Below are 22,477 nucleotides of genomic sequence, written 5' to 3'. Positions count from 1 at the left end.
CAGAGCTCGGGAGGGGCTGGCGGGAGGCAGAGGCAGCCACGAACCGAGCACGGGCGGTGTGGAACCGGGGACTGGGAACCGGGAATCGGGAGCCGGGCTCTCCCCGACTGCTCCCGCGCCGCGGCGCCGGCGGGCGGGCGGAGGGCGGCACCGGGAAGGGCGGCGGGCGGGACCCCGGCCCCGCGGAGCTCCTGCCGCCGCCGGCCCCGCAGGGCTCGCGGCTCCGCGCCGGGCGCGCTCGCTGCGGCGGGGGCGGCGCCGAGGCAGGTGAGCGGCGGCGCGGGGCCGGGCTCGCCAGCGGGGTGCTGCGGGCTCCTCCAGAGCGGGGACCGCGGCACCGGCACCCGGGGCGGGCGGGGACGAGGGCAGCGGCATCCCGGGGCGGGGTGGGGACCCGCGGCATCGGCATCCCGGGGAGCTGCAGGCACCGACATCCCGGGGACCCGCGGCGCTGGCATCCCGGGGCGCGGCGAGGACCCTAAGATCGGTAACACAGGGACCGGGGCACCAGCAACCCGGGTACCGGGGGTACCAGAACCTCCGGGCATTGCAGGGGTCAGCAGCCTGGGGCGCGTCGGGGACTCGGGGCATCGGCATCCCGGGGTGAGAGGGCAACCGGAGCAGCGGCATGCAGGGATGAGCGGGGAAGCGAGGCACCGACATCCCGGGGTAAGCGGGGAGCCGCCGTGCCAGCATCCACACCCCGGGATGCTGCTGGGTGCCGGGGCGCAGGGACACTCCTCCCCGTCCCTCTGCGGCCGGGTGTAGGGGAGTCCCTGGCCCCGGAGCCTGCCTTCCCCGGGGGCTGCATTCCCCCTCCCCGGGGAACGGAGCACGGAGGTCCCTCTGGAGAGCTGTACACGCTCAGCGTGAGACCGGGGAGTGGAGGCTGGCACAGCGCTGGGCTGTTGGTAATCACCCTCTCCTGCACCCGAGGCGAGCAGGGAGTCCCCCGTCATCTCCATCTCTAGTCCTGAGCATTTTGGTGGCCTCTCAGCATACAGCAGCAGCTTGTGCTCTGCCTGCAGGGAGCAGCCAGTAGTGGGAATCCCCCTTCCATTCTCCCCTCTGCCCGCCTGGCAAACCCCCGCACCGCCCAAGGCAGGGCTTGGTCCGGAGCATCTTCAAGCCGATGAGCACAGAGACGCTCAGCAATGGGGATGGGGCTCTGCAGGGGCAATTTTGCATGACCAGAGAGCAGATGTGTCCCCAGTCCTGTCCCAGCATATGGGGACACCACCCTGCAGGAGCTGGGACGCCACCCAGCGCCACGGGCCCCCTCAGGTGCTCAGCAGGGGACCCCCAGTCCCACCCCAGTCTCACGGATGTCTTGCACAGGATCTCCTCAGTGGTCTGCAGCCACCACCCCTGCACACCTGGGACATGCACGGCCACAAGCCTCGGGTGACAGGGCATTCAGGGTAGGCTACAGGCAAAGGATAAGAGGTTCTTCCTCCTCTACGAATTTCTAATGGCTCCTTTGAGACAAGCCACACGACTCCCTGCTGGGAAGCCTCGCTGAGCTGTAAGTACAGGGTTTTTTATTTGGACTGTTAATCTAAATCCATTGTACCTGGTTGGAAAAGACCCTGTGTGCAATGCTCCCTGCACTTGCTGCATCCTCACTTGAATGTCTATTAGCACCTTCCTTCCCACTCCCCTGAGTTCCCTCTGCCAGGTAGAATAAATATACATAACTTCCATTTGAAAGCCTTTGAGAAAAAAAAAATGTTGTCAAGGGAAACTCTTCTTAGCATTTCTTATAGACATGCTTGATGTGTTTTATATTTTATTTTTACTGTCATAAATGCATATAGCAGGGATTTTTTTCTCCAGAAGATAGATATTAATTTGAACGCCCAACACCCAGCTCACACTGGGCTTGTGTAATTCTGACGGTTGTCTCAAAATAGCTTACAATATATTTCAACATCTATCAGAAAGAGACTGGCTTGATCTGTTCCTTTTTCCCAATCATTCATGGAAATTTTGGGTCAACTAAAGGAAAATTTTGCAAATTCACTTTCTCCCAGACAGACACATTTGTATTCTCTGTCTGTTGTGCTTTTAAATAAAAATCACCCAAGCTTCCAAAGTGAGCTTCTGTTTCCCAGCTGGTTCCCCTGCAAATGTGAATGGGGTGCACGCTTTGATGGTCCAACAGGGGAGATCACACTGGGTCCCAGTTCAAAGCCCAGTTCTATTCTAAAGCTGAGCTGAGCTGTTCCTGAAACAAATAGGCAAGAGAGTTATAAAACTATTAATTGCTGCTTTAGATTCCTAGATGAAGGCTGTATGTAGGCAGAAATAATTTGGTCTATTCACAAGTGAACATCATAAAGGAACATCCCTGGCAATTCGTGACCCTTCTCCTCAGTCTGCTTCCAGTGCAGCAGGGATGGAAGGATTTCCCTGGGGTACAAAGCTGGCAGGGTCCTGACACCCACCTTTTAATTTTGAGCTGGGAGAGAGGAAGGAGCCGTCCCCTTCTGGCTGTCTGGGTTTGGCACGTCTCACCCAGAGCCACAGCTGTGCACTGGGGATGGTCTGGCTGAGCTGAAGCAATGCTTCAGGCTTGTCCTGCCATCCTGGGCTGTCCTGTGCCCCAGCCCAGCCCCCAAGCCACCTTGCCTTTGATTTTGGTGGCCTGACCTTTCAGAGAGGCTGCTCTATAGGAAGGGTGCAGAGAGAGTCTGAGGCTGGTTTTGGGATAAGCTGGATCCCACAGATGCACCTCCAGGCCCCCCCCTCTGTGTGTGTGTGCTTATAGCCTGAATGCATGAGCATCCTTCTGGAAGGAACCTGGATTACTCATCCCTACCCCACAGATGGGCTGTGTGATGTCTTCTCTGGAAAAGCTAATCTGACACTGAAATTCCAATTTATCCCTGAAAGAAGGGTTTACACCCCTTCTTCTGCCTTGCTTTTGGCTTAAGCATTAAAAGCAGATCCTTCTCCTTCTTCCCTCCCGTTTGAAAGGCAAGACATGGCAGTCCATTAAGCTCTGAGGTTTATCACCAGCTGGTTGCCTCCTCCAGACGTGGTGTGATGGAAGTGCTGGTTGTGGTGCAAAGCTGTGTCTTTAAGGAGCCCCGGGCCGGGAGATGCAGTGGAGTTCACAGATGCCTTTGCCAGGCTGTTTCACACAAATCTGGCATTTCCTGCCCCCACAGCCATGCTCAGTTTAAAAAACACCTCCGGGGCTTAACCGTGGCTCCATTACCCCTGTTCCTCTGCAGTTCTGCCCTACAGATTTAGAGGTGACCGTGTCCCCCAGGTCCCTCCCAGTCTGACAGACCTTTTACACCGAGTTTCTCAGACTGGAAAGCAGGCAGAGCCCTCGTGTTTGCCCCATAAATCCTGGGAGATGGCTGGTGAGGAAGAACTCTCAGGAGTCCCCTGGGTGTTGTGACCCACCTCGTGTCCCTGACCTGGTCTTGGCCCCTGGTGGCTGCTGTGGGACCAGGCTGTTCTCTGGGGGTCTGCTGGCACCTCAGCATCACTGCAGGTGCTGCAGCCTTTTTTCCCTCAGCTCCTGCTGCCTGTTTGTGCCCTCTGTCCCTGCAGCCCCTAAAAGCTTGGAAAATTCTGTGGGTGACATAAGACAGGAAAAAATGTAATTCCTCCACCAAGAGGGCAAAGCAGTGTCCCTCAAACCCCACGACTCTGTGCCAGGAGCAGGGAGATCCCATGAGTACAGGGCTGCTCCGTGTTCCCTGGTTGTTTTGATGAATAAGGTAGGTGGAAAAATCTAATTTCAAGGTGGTGCATAAAGATCACAATACTTTTTATTTGCCTTTTTGCTCTAAATTTCTGGTCAAGACAGGTAAATGCATCTGCATCTGGGAATGCTTCTCTTTCTTTGATGCTTTAACTGTTTCTCATTAGAAAATAGAATTTCTGCTGCACAAAAAAGCCCAGCTCCCTGAAACTTATAAATCCCTAAAATGAAATAGAAATCAAAACTCTGGGTTTTTATTTCCCCATCGACATACAGATTTTATTCAGTCATCAATGATTCTGAATCATGTTTTTGTTATGTTTCAACATAATCAAAATAATCGTAATATTTTACATGGCAGAACACACAAGAGGAAACAAAACAGGCAGATGAATTGTTTTGACACTTCTTCCTCTCAAATTCTCCCTAAAATCGACACCTTCTGTGACAATACTTTGATTTTGGCAAAACTGCCTGTGCTGCTGGAAAGATTGCACCATCTAAGGACTTTTTGACCAGGTCTAATTAGTAGCGTGGGTAGCGGGGCTACAAAGCACTTTGGCAGAATCACAGCAGCGGTGATTTGACAAGATCTAATTTTGCCTCCGGGAGACTCTTTGGGGAATAAATCTTCTCTTCAGTGACTAATTACCTGTTTGAAGAAGGAGAGCCCCATGGGCGAGGTGCTGGAGGTGAATTAAACTGCCTTCCTTAGGCCATTAACAACCTGCAAAGGGAGAAACTTTAGCAGGTAAAAAAGCAAGGAAAAGTTTCACATGGAAAAATCATTGGCTTTTCTTTTTTGTAGCTTCCATACCGCAGGAGAACAACAGTCTAAAGCTGGTTTTCTGCCCTTCTCTCTCCTTGGTCCTCACTTCTCAAAATGCAAACATCCCTCCTCCTTCCCCAGGGTGCTTCTGCCCCCCACTCCCAGCTCGGAGCACCCCTCCAGCCCCGCTGTCTCATCCACAGGTGGAACCCGCTCCTGCTCTGCTGATCATGGTCAACAAGACCTTAAACTACTGGGGTCCCAGTTTTGAGGAGGACGTTATCAACATCAACGTGGGCGGCCTGAGGCGGCGGCTCAGCTCCAGCGCGCTCTCCAAGTTCCCCGACACGCGCCTGGGCCGGCTGCTCTCCTGCGACTCGGAGGAGTCCATCCTGCAGCTCTGCGATGACTACGACGTGAGCGCCAGGGAGTTCTACTTCGACAGAAACCCCGGCTTCTTCCTCTACGTCCTCCACTTCTACCAGACGGGCAAGCTGCACGTCATGGAGGAGCTGTGCGTCTTCTCCTTCTGCCAGGAGATCGAGTACTGGGGCATCAACGAATTCTTCCTGGACTCCTGCTGCAGCTACCGCTACCACGAGCGCAAGCTGGAGAGCCGGCACCACAACTGGGATGAGGAGAGCGAGGTGAGCAGCGTGGACACGTCCCCTGATGAGATCTCCGACATCAACCACGACCTGCTGCGCTACAGCACCCTGCGCTGCGGCAACCTGCGCAAGCGCCTCTGGCTCACCATGGAGAACCCCGGCTACTCCATCCCCAGCAAGCTCTTCAGCTTCGTGTCCATCAGCGTGGTGCTGGTGTCCATAGCCACCATGTGCATCCACAGCATGCCCGAGTACCAGGAGGTGGATGAGAACGGCAATGTGCTCGATGAACCCATCCTGCACAAGCTGGAGTATTTCTGCATCTCCTGGTTCACCTTTGAAGTATCCTCCCGCCTCCTGCTCTCACCCAACCCCAGGAAGTTCTTCAAGCACCCACTGAACCTGATTGACATTGTGTCAGTGTTGCCCTTCTACTTCACCCTCCTGGTGGACGTGACCATGGGCAGTGACTCGGAGCTGGGCAACCTGGGCAAGGTGGTGCAGGTGTTTCGGCTCATGAGGATATTCCGGGTGCTGAAGCTGGCTCGGCACTCCACTGGACTGAGGTCACTTGGGGCCACCTTGAAGGTAAACTGGCTCTCTATCTCCTCACCTACTCCTTTAGTCTAGAGCCTAGTGGGGCTGAGTGACCTGCTGAGCAGGTAGCAGCCAGCAGCTGCTGGGTCTGCCAGCCCCAGTGTGTGTGGCTCAGGGCTGCTCCTGTCCCCATTCTGGGAAATGGGGAACCCTCCTAAGGGCATGTTGCCAGCTGACCAGAGGCCAGTGTCCCTCCCCTAGTGTCTGCTCATTTAGGGAAACAGAAATTCTGGTCCAGCTGAGTTGATACTTGAATGCTTCAGGATACAGTGAGGTTGGGACTGGCACAAAGCAGCAACAGAAAAGCAATGGATGAGTTGCATGGTTTGGGACAACCAGCCCCAGGCAGGGTCTATGCCCTCAGCAGAGCCTGGGTTTCCAGCAGCTGCCCCTCAGTGTGATGGAAAACTTGGCATGCAGAGCTGGGGGAAGCTGGTCCCAGGACCATGCGGTCCTCAGGAGGAAGGTCTGGAGGAAATGCTGACCAGGGGACCAGGACTCAGGTATACCTACAAGTGGCATCCCTGCAGGTCTGGTGAGAGGGTCCACATCCCCCATAACATGCCCCAAGACTGTGTTTCTCCAGACCCCCACCCACAGCACTCCCGGTGTCTTCAGACAGACCCAAGGGCAACTTGAAATCTGTCATGCAATTGTCACTGTCCTGGTGACAGTGACCTTCACCACTGCAGCCCAGTGGTGAAGCAGGAGAGCTTCCAGTGTGGTTCTGCTCACCCCCACCATCTCTCCCCTCCATCCTCCTTCTGCTGAGGGCCATGTTCCTGAATCTGGGGAGAAGGAAACTCACCTCCTGTGCTTACACAGAAAATCCAGCCTGGTGCAGAGGCCAATTAAACTCAGCCTTTAGTTGTCCCTGGTTCTTGGTGATTGCATCAATACGAATCCTAAAGCTCATCCCTGAGCCTGTTTAGACTCAGAGTGACACATGCTCCCAATGCCCCACCACACACAGAGCTGGTGCTGGGCACAGGGGGATGATCACCAGGGCAAACATTGCTTCTTCTTGGGTCAATTGCACAAATATCCCTGTGCTTTACCCCCTTCAAACAACTGGTGTACCACACAAATGGCCAAGGAAGCAATCTTTGTAACAGAGCCTGAAATTCAACAAAAGGGCCACTCTCCTCCCGCTCAGTGCCTGGCATGAGACAGAGCTGCAGCTCCTGGTGCTGCTCCCTCTGAAGGGCCATGTCAGGGATGAGTAGCTGGGGACACCCTGTTTTTGCTGCTGCAGCAGTGACAGGGCTGGCATGGGGTGTACTGGCACTGGCTGCTGGGGTTGGACCCGTTCCCATGGCTGAGTCATGGAGGAAAGCAACCATTGAGTGGGAATGGGAGTGAGGATGGGCAGCAGGAAAGGTCCTCTGCCAGCTTCTGCTCTGACGCAGGATCAGCCCTGCCCAGAGCTAATCTCACAGAGCCCACAGAGCGTCAAAATATTCCTGGCATCCTCAAAACCTGCTGAGAACAGGGTCCAGGGTGGGTTGCTTGAAGTGAAGATGCCTGAAGTCCTTCCTGCATCGTACTTGCTTCTGAACACTCACCTTGAAAGGGCACTGACAAGCGACAGACCCAGGTAAAACTGCTGGTGAAATTTAAGTAAACTTGCACAGGTGGAAAGGATTCCCTAAGTCCTGCTGGTGCTCCATCCAAGCATGAACACCACCTTTGAGCAGAGCAGGCACTGATGGACTCATGTGCATATTACTAAGCAGCAGACGAGGTCTGGGGAGCCGGCAGCATCGCGGCTCCGGCTTCTGACGAGCAGCTGATTCACCCAGTGACGTGCTGGAAAGTGCCCCTTCCTGGGGACTCCGTGGCCAGCTCTAAATGGGGATGAGCAAAGACACAAATCTGATGCAGCAGCTTGGCATTGTGATTTAGTGGGCACATAAATTACAACGTCTTGTTAATCATCATTTACTTCCTATTGCGAGAGCAGAAAGCAGGAGCAGAGCAGTGGAGGCTGTTAACAGCCAGGAAGCGGGAGCGATGGCTCTGGCAAGCTGAGTGATTGTTCCCCTGCCACGAGAGTGCTAGCAGAGGGAATTCTGCCATTTGTGCATTGTAAACCCTGAACAGCCCTCAGATTGCTTGGGGCCTGATCCACAGCATGTTTAATTTGAGGAGAGGCTTCCTACACGTCTCTGCTCTTCCTCCCCGCCATGCCCGACATCCATTACCGCTACTGCAGCTCTGTGGTGGGGGTTTGGAGCCCCTCTCCCGCTGGCTGTTGATAGATGTTGGTCCCTGGGTAATTACAGCACATACAGGGATCCTCAGGAGTTGCTGTCTGTCCCCTCAGGGGCCTAAATACACAAGGAGGCTGGAACTCTGCACATCCCTGCTGTCACTACCATGGGCCGTCTTTGCTCGGTCTCCACTCTGCTGTTTCTGGCAAGACTCAAAGTGGGCTCTTCCATTCCGATTGTCTTCTGCTGTGCTGGAGGAAAGATGTGCATTTGGCAGGAACCTGGAGAGACTGCTGTTTGGAGGGCTTTTTGCTGGAGCCTTTTATTACCTAGCATTGCCTCCCCCAAGGCTGGCTGTTTGCTAAACCTGCAACCCACCCTGACCCTGCTTAAAACTGCATCCCACCCAAACCCTATCCAAGCCTGCATCCCACCCGACCCTTGGCTAAACCTGCATTCCATCTGAACCCTGGCTAAGCCTGCATCCCACTCAAACCATGGCTAAAACTGCATCCCAGCCAAGCCCCAGCTGCAGCTGCCTTCCCCCTCAATCAATGAGCAAACCAGAAGTTTTGCAGATGAAGGGCTACAAATAGATGGCAGCCAGTGCCTGAGAATCAGCTGGGAGGTTTCAGGAGCCTTCCCTGTGCTGCAAACCCTGACCCTGCATGTAAATTGAAGCAGCAGGAGCCATGGAGCTGCCTGACTTCCCCTTTGCCTTCCCCCTCCAACACATCCCAGGGCCAGAACTGATACTCTTTAAAAATGCATGAGGTTATTCGGTGCTGCTGGTCCCCAGCTGGGATGTACAGACCTGCTGTTAACTTCCAGCCAGGAGCAGGTCATTCTTGGCCAAGTGATACACCCTTGGCTCTGAGCTGTTTGTCCTCCTCAAGTGCTCCTTGGCACTGCTATAGGGCATTGCAGCCCCAGGTGAGGGAGGAGAAAGGGAGGAGAAGGAGGAGGAAGAGGAGGTTATTTGGTATTACTGGCATTATCTGAGGAATTTTTGCCAGCTGTCTAAGCAAAGTCTCCTCATTCCCTGCCATGAATCCACCTCCTTTTAAGTCTCATCCTGACCACAGAATCCTTTTCCCACATCTGCTGCTGTTTGCTTTGCTCAGATGTTGTTTCCTTTAGCCGTTATGTGGTCTCCAATAAAGCATTCTCTGCTTGTTAGGAGACTGGGAAAAAATCCCCACAATCAGAGCTCTGCTTTCTTTTTCCCAAAAAATGAAGAGCAAGCTGGCAGGCCAGTGGGCAGAAACATCCAAAAAATTCACTTATGGCAGTCAAGAAGAAATTGGACAAAGCCATGCTGGGAGGATGGTGGTGGCAGCCTGTCCCCTGGCAGTCCCTTCCTGGCATGATTTGCTGCCTGGTCCTCCAACTGCCCACTGCCTTTTCCCCCTGGACTTCTTGCACAGGCTTATACTTTGTTCAAATGTTAAGAATGTAAAAAGAAAGATTGCAGCACGAAGGTTTTAGGTTGAAACCAGAGAAATGATGTCTTCAAGGAGCATTGCATACCACTGCCATCAGAGCTGGGTGTCCCATGGCTCTGTTCCCACCAAGTCTCCCAGACCCCTTGGGCAGTACCTCATCAAGCTGGGGCTTGCAGCACCACACTGACACTGGATGGGTCCCTGGTCTGCCCTGATCACCAGGGATGTTTGGTTTCATGTCAGCTCTGATGTGATGTTTCTATGTGCGTGTAACAAAGGCTTTCATGAATGCTGAGGCTCAGTGGTGTTGGGGTACAGCAGGGACCCTGGGGCTCAGGGTCCCCTGGGCTGAGACCTGGGTAAGAGCTGAGCTGAGCCTGCAGCAGAGACCACGTCCTCCCTGCAAGCAGTGCCAGCGACTCAGGAAGGTACAAATTGCTTCTTTTAGTGGCTGCCTATTAGGTGGTTTCTGGGGACCTGCCAAGATAAAAGGAAAATGTGCTAAATATTGTTAGCTGAGATCAGGCCAGAGTGAGTGCTGGAGGCAGGGGAGCAGCTTCTGACGGGGATCCCTGGCTGGGGAGCCCAGATCTGTCTTCCCTCCCAGCACTCACAGGTTGGTGGAGTGCAGAGAGGCAGCTGTGGGTGCCAGGAATGATTCCTGGCTGCACCACTTGCTCCAGATGTGAGTCACTCCTGCCCCATTCCAGCCCACCCCTGGAGCAGGACATCCCACAGCAGAGGTGGAGGAAGGCACTGGGATCCCTGTGGAGGAGTGCAGGGAGTCTGTGCAGGGCTGTGTTTGCACCGTGGGATCCCTGTGTCCTGATCAGTGGCAGGATGCTTGTGGAGGAGTGCAGGGAGTCTGTGCAGGGCTGTGTTTGCACCGTGGGATCCCTGTGTCCTGATCAGTGGGCCCCACTGACCAAGGCTCTGCTTTGCCTTCCAGCACAGCTACAGGGAGGTGGGCATCCTGCTGCTCTACCTGGCTGTGGGGGTCTCTGTCTTCTCTGGCGTGGCCTACACTGCTGAGAAGGAGGAAGACGTCGGCTTCGACACCATCCCCGCGTGCTGGTGGTGGGGCACGGTCAGCATGACCACCGTGGGCTACGGGGACGTGGTGCCCGTCACCGTGGCAGGGAAGCTGGCGGCCTCGGGCTGCATCCTGGGGGGCATCCTGGTGGTGGCACTGCCCATCACCATCATCTTCAACAAGTTCTCCCACTTCTACCGCAAGCAGAAGGCGCTGGAGGCGGCCGTGAGGAACAGCGGCAAGAAGGAGCCCGAGGAGGGCGGGAGCACCTCCAGCCGCGACCGCGACTCCGAGGCCCTGAGCGAGACCTCCCTGGACAGGGGCAGCCCCGACCGCCGTGGTCTGACCCCCGGTGCCCACCCCAGCCCCTGAGCCCTTGCACTGCAGCCCTGGGACCTGCTGGGACCCACCTGGGGCACGTGGGACCTGCTGACGGTGAGCACGGCGCCGGGACACGGCGGAGGAGCCACCGCGGCGGCAGCATCATCCTGCCAAGGACTGGAGGGGTTGGAGGAGATGCCCAGTGGGTGCTGGCTGCTTCCAGACCCTGTGCCTGCCTGGATGTGTCTCAGCCTTCACCTTGCTCACCTGCAAAGGGAGGCTGTGGTGCTGGATATACCCCTGCCAGAAAGGGAGGCAGAAAATAAGAAATACAAGTGACCCCTGATCAGGCACTGCCCCAGGTGTATGGAGAGGGATTTTCCTCTGCCCTAACGTTTTGTGTTGTCCAGGGTGAGGTTAAATAGCTCAAGGATGAGGCAGCCCTCACCAGGCTGGCAGCCCTTACAGATCCTGTGCCGTGTCAACTCCAGCCCCAGCCTTGTCCCACCCCCAGCAGGAAACAGGCTCAAAAGGCTCAACTGCCCCTGCAGCCATAAAGGGGCCTTGGAATGAGCCTGTATGGGAGGAGAGGCAGTGTCCAGCTCAGGGTGAGCCCCATGGGAGTGGGACTGACTGAACTCCACCTTTCCATTGCTGGGGTTTATCTGCTCTCCTGCACTGCCACTGTGGGGACCCACAGGGATCTGGGGCTGTGTTGGGAGTGTGGCACAGCTGGGAGCACTGCCCACACACCTGGGGATGGCCAGGATGGCAGAAGGAGCACTGTCCTTTCAGGCAGCAGCAAAGGGGTCAGGCTGGGGGAACTGAGGAGCCAATCCCAGTGGGGCTGTCGCCCAAGCCCTGGTCTCCCCCACTACAGCCCCTAGCCTGGCTTTATCCTGCCCCTTCCCTCCCTGTCTCAGGGCCAGGAGGGCTGTAAGGAGGGGGTCACACTGTCCCAGGTGTCCTCACAGGGAGCTGAGCTCCCCGAGTGCTGCTGCACTCACCTTCCCCCTGCAGGGAGAGCTGGGGCAGAGGGGACCTTGCACTGCTTTTGTCACCGCAGCCTCTGAGCACCTCACAGCCGGGCAGGGAGGCCGGCCTGGAACACAAACCCTTTGCTGCCCGGACCCCAGCCCACCTGAGCACTTTCAGGGCACTGCATTAATTCCCTACAGAGCTTTTCCTCGTCCTCCCACCCTGTTCTCTGTCTGGAAATTGTGCAGCTCTGCTGCACGTAGAGGAGTGCACTCAGCAATGCCTGTTCTGAGCAGGAGAAACGTGCATCCCACAATCCCAAACCACCTCACACACACTTCAAAGGCTGCAGGATGACCCCAGGTACCTGGATCGTGGCTTTGCTGCTGCTTGTCCTGGCTGGGTTTCAGCACAGCTGTAGTTGCTGGTGCTGGCTCTGCCTGCAGCCATCTGCTGGTGACAGGCAAGGAAAGCCAACACTGGGGCAGGTCCAGCCTTTCCAAGGCCAGTGGGACTCAGGGAGGGTTCCCAAGGAGTGGTGGTGTGGGATGGGAGGGTGCTCATGCTTCTGGCATCATCAAGTCTTCCAGTACCAACTCCATGGTCAGCTCTGTGCTTATTCCTGCTGGGAGCTGGGACTGGAGAGCAGCACCCTCTGCTCCAACCAGCTCCTGCTGCACTGTTACTTGAATACAGGAAGGAGTTTCCCCTTCTCAACATAAATATTCCAGTAGCAAAATGTATTCAAATGTGAAGAGTAAATTATATCTATTAATGAAAAAGCATTATGCAAATAATTAGGAGCATGTAAATTAATTTTCTATCTATGCATGGGATGCATACTGTATATTTTATTAAAGACCTCAATGACCTGCTGTGGATGCTGGTTTCTGTTTTGTGGCAGCTGGATGTGCCCATGCAGCCCAGGGGCTGAGCCAGGGCTGGGTCAGGGTGAGCAGGAGCAGCCAAGCTGCTGCAGGTCCCTGTCAGCCAGCCCCAGCCCCACCCTGGAGCCCAGCAGAGTTCCCAGCTCAGCCCTGCTCTGGATGGTGGGATGCTGTGGGATGCTGTGGGATGCTGTGGGATGCTGTGGGATGCTGGATGCTCTCTAGCTGGCAGCTGTCCTCATGCCTGGACCACTGCTGTCGTCCTGGCTGGAGCAGTGGGAATAACCCACCTTCCTGAGGCTCAGTGAACGAGGCATTCCTGGGCTATGAGGGAATGTCCTGGAGCTGGTGGGCTCTGGGAAAAGCCCCTCAGGGAGCCAGGCATCACAGCTGGGAGGGAGGAGATCCTGGTGCTGTCTGTGCCTCTCTGATGCTCTGAAATGAGGAGGGGTCTCTAGGCTGTCACTCTGCAGGGGCTGGCTGGGGAGCTCTCCCTGTGTCAGGTGCATTACTCTGCTGGGCATGATGGGCTAAAAACAGTTCAATCTTTATTCTTTCGAGAGATTTCCCATTAAAAAAATTAAAAATCCACATTCTGCCAATCATTCCAAGGCAAAAGCTGCCCTACCTTGGGGGCTACAAGCAAGGCAGGATCTGTGAGCCCCTCTGGCACATGGCAAAGGCACATCAGAGGGGGCTGGGGCACGAGAGCTCCGAGCTCGGCTTTGGGAAAGCCACGAAAGATGTTTTCTTTTTTTAGCCTCCTGCTCTCTGTGAAGACATTAGGATTTGTATGGCTCTGAGTAAGTGCACTAGGAAAATCCTCCCACTGCTGTGCAGGCAGATCTGGCAGAGCTGGAGCTGTGCAGAGCAGGAAGGTGCCCAGCAGCAGAGTGGGTGAGCACAGCCCACGCTCCCAGTGAGGCTGTGCAGCACTGGGCTGCAAGGACAGGCCTCGCTTCCCAGTGCTAAGGCAAGAAGGAAACTCTTGTTCTTTTGCTAATCCCTCATCAGTTTTCCTGAGTGGCTGCATTTTCATTTGATACAGTGGGTAAATCAATTACACACTTTATCAGGTTATTCCTACAAAGCTGCTTTCCACATTCACCAAATGATTGACTAAAGCATGACTCTCTTGCCTCCAGGGAATGGTGATTAAGCAGTGACCTTATTAAGCTATTTAATGCAGCTGAGAATTAGACAACTCTGCTCAAAGAGACAAAGTAAACTTCATTACCTTTGTTTAAAACTTCTTTTCCTTTGCCAACTTTCAGATCCATGACTATCCTGAGCATGGTCTGTGCACTTGGTTGGTAATTAGAAAACCAGGAGATTTTAAAGGGCTTCATCTGTAAGGAGGAAAGACTCCTCACTGGGAGTGTTTCTGGGATCGCTCCTGCTCACAGATTCTTACAGCCCTGCTGACCTCAGCAAAAATCAGTTCTCACTGCTAGAGCACCCTGCTTGACACGTTAAATCAGTGTTACTGCTATTTGCTGAACTATGCAAGGAGATCAGTAAAAACAAACAGGGCAGTCATTCCATTTTTCTTTGTTTTTTTTTTACAAAATAATGCCAAACCACTTTTGCCTAGCAGTGAGACAGCCCCGAGGTTTGCATATACTTGTGGGTTCACTTTAGCCTTTACCTGAACCCAAGTGCTAACTCAGTTGTAGGAAAAACACAAAATCAAGACTTCTATTCTATCCATCTGAGAGAGCCAAATGAGCAGCCTTGAAGGCATGGAATTAAATTAACCAAAAGTGCCTAGACAGGTGACACCATTTCAGGGAATAAAACCCAGAGGTCAGGCATGCAGGGAGGCACAGCACCAGAGGTGCATCTTCACATCCAGACCTCGAGTCTGCTGAGAGCAGCACAGTGGGAAAACTGCCCCACATTCCTTTCAGGATCATGCTCTCTGTAGTGAAGGAATATTGGTCCAGAGCTTGTGAGCCCCTTGGGCTGAGGAAAATGCACCCTACAGCTCAGCTGTCTGCTGGCTGTGCACAGACAGGACTGCAAGAGGCTGCTGTCACCACGCAGGATGGGACTCAGGGACTCTGGGCTCCCTCCTTGTCCAGCACTCTGTTGATTTGGACAGCAACACCCTAGAGGGGAGCAGGACAGTCCTTCATAGATGGAATTGAATTGTTTTAAACTTTTTAAACACATTGGCTTTTGTCCTGGGCTCTTAAATTAAAGAGCAATTAACTTTCGGTCTAGAAAGAGCTGATGGGTATTTCCTGGTTTGACTCGTCAAAATTTTGCCAAAATGATTAGTGAAATGAAAAATTGTCAACTCTCGAGGCAGGGCTGCCAGCCAACACTCAAAGCATTTATCCAGGCTCAGACTCTTTTGGCCTGTGGACAGCAGGAAATGGTACAAAATGAAGGTGTAGGAAATGAGTAGCTGGGCAAAAAGGACACTGGCACAGCAGCTCCTGTAGCTTAATGCTTATAATTAATACAAACTGCTGGTGCTATGGGCTTAGTGGAGAGCTGACCTTTTCCCTTCTGGGGGAGAAAACCAAGGCTAACCATCAGCCCCAGCTCCTGGGGACCTGTTGTTGCTGGGTTTGTTAGCCACATGCAGGAGTTTGTGCAGCAGGTGCAGTGCTGCCAGCACGGGGGGAGCGCACACAAACACTCCCTGGTATGGCTGCACAACCTTCCCTTTGCTCTGGGGCTCCACCACATCCTGGTAATGCTGCTGAGAAGATGTGAGAGCTGCAGGCTTCCCCAGTTACTAGAAAAGCCTGCAGCCTCCCTCCCTTTGATTTCCAAGCTCCTTCCCAACACTTAAAAGCTCAGATCTATTTTGTTTCTTCCGGAATTGCTAACCAAAGCTGACTCCTGAATGAATTCTGTCTCTGCTCCAGTTAGTCATCCCTCCAGGACAGATTTAGTAACTGCTCAGGGAAACCACATCGAAGCCAACAGTTCACCATTGGAAGGCAGCACCCACTCACTGTCAGCTTCATCTTTTCCTGAGCTAGAAAGCTCAAAGTGCAGCAAGCGAGCCAGAATTAGGAGTGAGCCTCTAGCCTCACCTGTTGTGTAGGAAGGTGGATAAATTGGTATGTACCTAGCCCCAAATGTGCCTGCAGGCTCAGGGAAGCTGCTGCAGAGACAGCAAGGACCTAGAGCAGAGCTCAGCATCCCCATCTGCCAAAGCACCCCGTGGGCAATCATCCCTCCTGCAAGGCTGGAGCTCCAGGCAGGGCTGCTGTGTTCCCTGTTGGAACTGCCTGAGCATCACCTCCTGAACCCCACAGAGCTGCCAGCACATGCAGCTGCCCCTCTGCTCCAGCAATCTCACCTCAAGCTGCAGAATCAGTAGTTTTGAAACACTGCCCATGTTCTGAAAGCTTGTGCTCTCCTCCAGAACGTTGCATAACATTGGCTGAGTAGAGGTGCCTCATGTCAAAACTTGTCCTGGGAAACAGCAACACCCCCAAGTACTGCAATGCATAAACATGAGACACAACACTGATGCTTTCAGGTAGGGACAGTTTATTTGCCCCTTTGAACAAATAAGGCAAGATATTTGAGAAAGATCAAACAAAATTTCCTGTATCAAACTGAGAGGAATGCAATAAAAGTTACTGTTCCATACATATACAAACTAAAGACCCAACACTATTATATACAAACAGCCAGATCTTACAAAACAGCATTTCAAGTCAGCAGTTTATGCCAGTGTTGCTTATTTCTTTGTTACAAAAAAAGTTAAAGCTACAAACTTCACATTTGTAAGTCTCACATGACTGACACCATCAGAATCTCTGGGTTTTAGAAGCAAAGAGAATGGTTTGTCCAGAACCCTTTCCAAATGCAGATGGGCCCAAGGAGCACTTGAATGCAGCTTCTCAATTATGCAAGTCTTTTTTTTCTTAAAACTTTGTCAAAGCATCCTTCCCTTATGGTACCAGCCTTGGTCATAGCTTGGAGGACTCTAAGGAATGAACAGGTTCTGTGCTCCCAGACAATCTACAAAGAGACCAAAAAGGGAAATATTTTCTCCAACAAACTGAAAATCAGCAAAGGAGAAAATAATTCCTCTGCACTACAGCTCCAAATGCAAGAAACATCATTAAGTCTCACCCACTGCAAGCATTTTAGAAAGGTTCAAAGACAGTTAAGCCATTGGACCAGTTTTAGTTATTTTGGTTCATTTGCTATATTTTAAGACAATCACGTCAGCAAAGCAGAGTATTTCAAGAGTGCTTACATTCAGTTACAGCAGTCACAGGTTGCATATTCTGTAAATAGACACCACCTCGTGGTGTTTCACCTTAAAGTTGGGGTTTCTAATGCCCTCTGATCTCTACAGAGTTATCTATACAGTGCAGAGGAAAAAATCCTTCCAGCAGAACAGGCTTGACCCACGCCACACAGGCAGTGCACAATTCACCACGTCACAGACCTCTGTGCCTGTCACACCAGAGGTGCCGGGCCAGATCCACCCAAGTGACTTCTACAAGATCCAACACTGACCAGAGAACTCCCTGCTAAGTTGGAGGAGTTTCTTTGATGCAAAGGATGCTCATGAAAATTGCTCATCATAAAGACTTGGTTAGGGCAAAGCCTATTGCACAGATCCCAGATGAGCACAGCAGGAGCCCTGATGTTCCTCAGCACCTGGGGCTGTCAGATTGCTGGCTATGCCAGGATGTACTCCTCCTGCAGCACCCTCCATACACTGCTCACTGCCTCCCTTTTCCTCAGGGACAGCTGTGATCCCACTGCATTGGCAAACAGAGACAAACCCATGCAACCAGGGTAAGGATGGCTTGGTTCCTTTCACAGCTGTGGAGCAGAACTGTGAGCAGCAGCCAAGAGCCTGCTCCAGTGGGGAAACAAGACCCTACAGAAACATGAAACAAACACATCACCTCTGTAGCAGCATTTGATTCAGGAGACACTGCTGTTTAATCATCTGGGTGATGTACCAAAGCCTAGTTCAGAAGCACGACGTGGAAACTGTTCCCTCTATCAGAACAAAATTAAAAAAACCAACATTGGTAGAAACACTTGCTTTGCCCAGACATTCCATCCTATGCTAGGCACACCTAGAACTGCACAGCTGTGCTGTTAGAGCCCGGGGGGCAGAGGCACTGCTCAGTCCTGCCCTGCAAACAGGCTTTGTTTCACTCTCCACTCTGATGTGAGCTGATTGCACCGTCCTCACGGCGATTGTACGTGCTTGGGGCACTGCGGCTGATTGAGCTATGCTGGGCAGGGATAACAGGGAAATGAAAAAAAACAAACCACAAGAGCATCCAGAGGAGCTGGAAGAGGTTCAGTCTCTTCCATTCCAGCACATTGGTAATTGTCTTCTCATCCAGATCAACTCTGCCTTTGCTCCACCACCACAGATGCACATCTTTGTTAACTTAACAGTCTTTACTTTCAGTTTGACTCTCCTGAAGTGCTAAAACCTTGCAGAAATGTGAAGGATTGTGAAATCAAGTTTTTATTCAAGCATCCAAAGATGTAAATTTGCAATGAAGCCTATAAAATATTTCACAAGCAGTGGAGATTTTAAAGTCCTCTTAGACACAGCTGAAGTACCTAATTCCTGAGAGAGGTTCACACAACTTCCACCCATTCAAACGCTGTTTCCTTTTCCCAGCACTCCATTCTCAGCAGGGTCTCCCTGAAGGACATTTCCAAACAGACAGACAAAAGGGTATCAGATCACTGACTGGCTTTTGGTTTTAAGTGGGTGTGGATTTTAAATTACAGAACGTAATTTCTTATGGAGGCACAACATGCTTTATCTACTCGTATAAATTCATGAAGTACACAAAACAAGGACAAAACTGAGGTCTTGAGGAAATCACACTTGCTTAAAGCACACAGTGTAAGGCATGGGGCTTATTACAGGCTCTTTAAAAACTGAGATTTAAGTTTCTTTCAAAAGGCTGGAACAGTTTGTACATGTTCTCACCTGCTCTCTTCAGTGACCTAAAACTTATCAGTACCTTAACAGTAGAAACAGTTAACAGCTTGAAATTGAGTTTGTGCATTCACAAAGGGAAACAAAAACAAAAAACCCACAAAAGAATCAGCTGTTACAGACAACCATCTGTATTAACTTAAACCAAAATAGACTCCTGAAAGTTCAGTTGAAAAGAGAGTGAGCCAACTTTCATTAGCCAATTTCTATCTGGTTCCTCTGGTTTAAAAACAACCCTCCTAAAAACAGTAACAGAACTCTTTTGGAATCATGTTTTAAATACATGTCTAACGTTAAAACATACAATCAGGATTTTCCACATGACGGCATTCCTGAGTTCACAAAAGGTGCTATGGAAAAATAAACGAGCAGAAGTATTGCCCTCTATTTTGCTAGCATATTTCAATAGAAATCAATCTGTTCAGTAGTCGTAAGAGCAAGGGGCTGATTGTTTGAGGGTGGCAGAAGGATCCCCCCGTGGCTCAGAAGTTCTGCTGCCGCCGCTTCTTGGCTTCGATGGCGTCGAGGATGGGCTGCCGCTTGGACTGGTACTTCTGGCGAATCTCCTCGATCTCCTGCTCCATCATGGGGTCCAGGGCAGAGAGCCTCTTCTGAAGCTCATCCACGCTCCAAGTCTTCAGCTAGCAGGGAGACACAAAAGAGGAACAGACACTGGCACCAGCGCAAGCACCGCGCGCACACCTGCGGGGATCCTGCTGCTCCTCTGAGCACAGAGATCCTCCAGCAGGGAAAGGCACCGAGGGCTCTGCTCCAGGCTGCTGGCCTCAGTGAGGGTGTGTGAGCCTCAGGGTGCTGCTGCTGCTCATTTCACAGGTACATTACATGCTCTGGTTGCTGGCAGTGTGGGCTCACAAGCAAACAGTGAAATGTTTCCCCCATGGAGCTGCTTTTCTAATGCTTCGTTTTGGAGGCTTAGGAGAGAAATGCTGCACTGAGAAGGAAGGAAAACAAAGTTCTCCCCTTTCCTTGCAACTAAACCTCCTCATGCTAAATGACTAAAGGAGACATAGGGAACAGGAAGAAAATAATATCATTGACAAAAGCTGCATGTGACAAAAAAAAAAAGGCAATTATGTACAATGAGGCTGAATCTCAGTCATGGTGAGGAATTCAGAGTCTGCTACACCAGAAATCCCAGAGCACAAACACAGACCAGGTCACTTTGGGTCACCTTTGTACTGATAAAATATGCAAGTACAATTTGTATTTTCCTCTACACGTGAAGATGTCAGGCTCATCTGGACAAGCTCCCTCTCCCTGAATTCTCTCTCTCTCTGCCTGACCTTTGTTTAATTGGCTCTCTTTTGCTTTGTGGCAATTTGCCAAGTGAAAGTTTTGCTATGTGAGTACAGATGCCAACTGTGGCCTGGGACAGCCTAGATTGTCCACAGCTACAGCCTTTCTGTAATGTTATAATATTATAACTGGTGCAACAGACAGGATTTTAGTATAATGTTAAAAAATATGGACACTGGAAGTGCTTCAAATGTTTACTTAAGCACCAGTCCTTTCCCCATCCAAGACCAAGTGATCAGAGGAGAGGCTGTTTTACAGGCACTCCAGCAGGACAGAAATGACTGTGCAACACCTGCTATCACTAAGCACCTGCTGTGGATGCTAAGAATATGCAAAATAATGTGGGTTCTCTCTTGTGCACAAAAAACTGTCAAATTTTTTTTTTGTTTTCAACAAATGTCATAATTAAGTGACTTATCTTTATTTTTCTGCAAGTGGGGCTGTCCTAGTTTAGCTGTTAATTAATCAGCTGTCATGATTATTCTTCAAGCCATTTCTGAACCAAAACACGAAGTGAAATGTTTGCTGCCTACTAAAAAGAAACAAATGAATGTTTAATGGCAGTTTGCATCACTCCTTAAAACTAAGGTATGGAACTCCTGATGCCTTTTCCTGAGGTGGAAGAGATACCAGACCCTAAATCACAAAGTCACCTGCTACTTAATTTCTCACAATGTCTTTTGAAGTTCTTTAGCATATTTTGCTATACAAGATCTTTTCTAGTTGCTGTTTCAAGATCACAAATCCATTTTAATAATCCAGGCACACGTAAAACAACCTTTCTGCCCAGGATACACAGTATTTCAGCCTTTCCAATCAGGCAACTGTTCATTAGAAAGACAAAGCACTTCCTCCACAAAGATATATATTATTTATACACATTAATGCAACTTTAACAGGCAGCAGTTTAAGTTGATGCATGGCACCAGTTGCCTTTTCAAACTAATTTATTAAGGAGCAGGTAATTATTCAACATTCCACTTCCTCGCAGTCTAGGGAATTGAAAAGTCAAATAAAAATGCAAAACAGAAGAAAATATTAATACAACTACTGAATACATATACTAAGCAGCTACACCTCTCCCTGTGCTGCACTGCTTAAAGAGAGTATTGGAACAAATCTAAACCGCCTTGCTCAAGGTGTGAGCCAACTGTTAGATGTGAGGAATTGCCCTAGGGCTGCAATCTTCCAGGGATGCCCTTTGAGCCTTCTCTGCCATCCTCCTGAAGTGCCTGGGTGCTGCTCAGAGCCAGAAACAAGTGCCTGAGCTGGCAGAGCAGATGCACAGCGATGGGCTCTCCAGGAGACCTGGCTGTAAGAAAACACTGCCCTCCAGCTGTCCTTGAACAGGATGGAGCACCAGGAGACATCATCCACTGACACACCAAGCCTTCCTGCAAAGTGTAAGAGCTGCTTGCCAAGGGACACAACAGCTTTGACAATTCCAGGGACTGTGTTTGCCAGGACAGATGGTTGAACAGTGTGGAAGATGCTGGAGCACAGCTAAGTCTGGAGTGGGCAAAGCCCGCAGATTTATGTGAATATGAGCCAACTGGAAGTGGATTTACCTGCATGATGCAGAGCACAGTGGAGCTTACAGAGCTGATCACGGCTCAAACACGACAGGGAGGCTGGGGGAAGGAAGGGAGGCACGTCCATGTGCCCAGGAACCTGGGAGCACAGGAACAGTGCTGTGTCAGTGAGCATGAACAACTCCCAAAGCTTTCATCTGGAATAATGGAGCACTGTCTGTGAATGGCACACTACTCCTGGAAGGGCTGGAGAAGCCAAAGGGCAACGTTGGTGCAAGGTGCAGGAGGTGACTGCTCAGCCCAGATGGGAGACTGGCAGGTCCCCAGTGGGTCATGAGAGCCACGAGAGCCTCACAGAGCAGGGGCCACCCAGCCCTCTGCTCCCGCTGTGACAGCAAGAGCCCGGGGACCTGGCCTGGGCAATCACTCAGCCTGTCCTTCCACTCACACACACATCTTCAGAAGGAAAAAAAACTCCAACAAACTGTTCAAAATGTGGTGGCCTCCATTTCACTTTGCTGCCTGGCATTGCACTGTAAGGCAATGCCACAGAAATGAAGTTTGAGACTCCAGTATATCTGTTTCTGCACTCCTGGGACACTGACATTATTCTCTTAGAGAAATGCCAGGAGCAAAATAAGACAAGAAGGACAAGGACAGCATCTCATGACAGACTGTTACTCTGGGTAAAGCCTCAGCACTGAGCAGCTGCAATTAGAGCTGGTTTTAGCCACGGGCTCAGTCCCATTCCTCTCCTCACTTCCCAGCATTTCCTCTGCTCTAAGAAGTCTCTGTAAAAGCTATCTATTTTTGTCCATGCTGATCAAATACCTAAGACAAACTTCTAAAGGAAGGAATCTCATTTCAAATGTAAAGCTGGATAAAAAATCCTTGTTGTAAGGTTGGCCAAACAAATCTATCAAAATGGTGAGGAGGCAGCACATGAAACTCTTCCAGCAAGCCTGTATGTTAAGAAAGCTAATTTTTAACTGTTTGATTAACAGTTGTATTTTTACTTGAGGTTTTGAGAATGATGTAAAGATGCCCAACTGAAGACATATGCCAGAAGTGGAAGTGCTCATCTGAAAGCC

At 51.4% G+C, this 22,477-nt stretch overlaps 2 protein-coding genes across 3 annotated transcripts in view; one reads left to right on the top strand and one right to left on the bottom strand.

Moving 5' to 3' along the window:
* Window positions 1–636: 636 nt before the first annotated feature.
* Window positions 637–10,758, top strand: KCNS1 (potassium voltage-gated channel modifier subfamily S member 1; the record flags this gene model as incomplete). The annotated part of the gene is made up of 3 exons (XM_084217890.1): window positions 637–669; window positions 4,694–5,686; window positions 10,303–10,758. The coding sequence occupies 3 exons, from the start codon at window positions 637–639 to the stop codon at window positions 10,756–10,758; spliced, it is 1,482 nt and encodes a 493-aa protein (XP_084074016.1).
* A 5,322-nt stretch (window positions 10,759–16,080) lies between these two features.
* The window catches only part of STK4 (serine/threonine kinase 4), a 44,263-nt gene continuing 37,866 nt past the window's right edge, over window positions 16,081–22,477 (bottom strand). For both annotated transcript variants that reach the window (XM_084218141.1, XM_084218142.1), the window contains one exon: window positions 16,081–19,178. In XM_084218141.1, the coding sequence (XP_084074267.1) occupies window positions 19,020–19,178 (159 nt within the window). In that variant the 3' untranslated portion in view covers window positions 16,081–19,019. The remainder of the gene's footprint in view (window positions 19,179–22,477) is intronic.

Source organism: Fringilla coelebs (assembly GCF_963513975.1).
Source record: "Fringilla coelebs genome assembly, chromosome: 18".
NCBI lineage: Eukaryota > Metazoa > Chordata > Aves > Passeriformes > Fringillidae > Fringilla > Fringilla coelebs.
The sequence above is the reverse complement of the archived record's forward strand: the minus strand, read 5'-3'. Positions and strand labels throughout refer to the sequence as shown.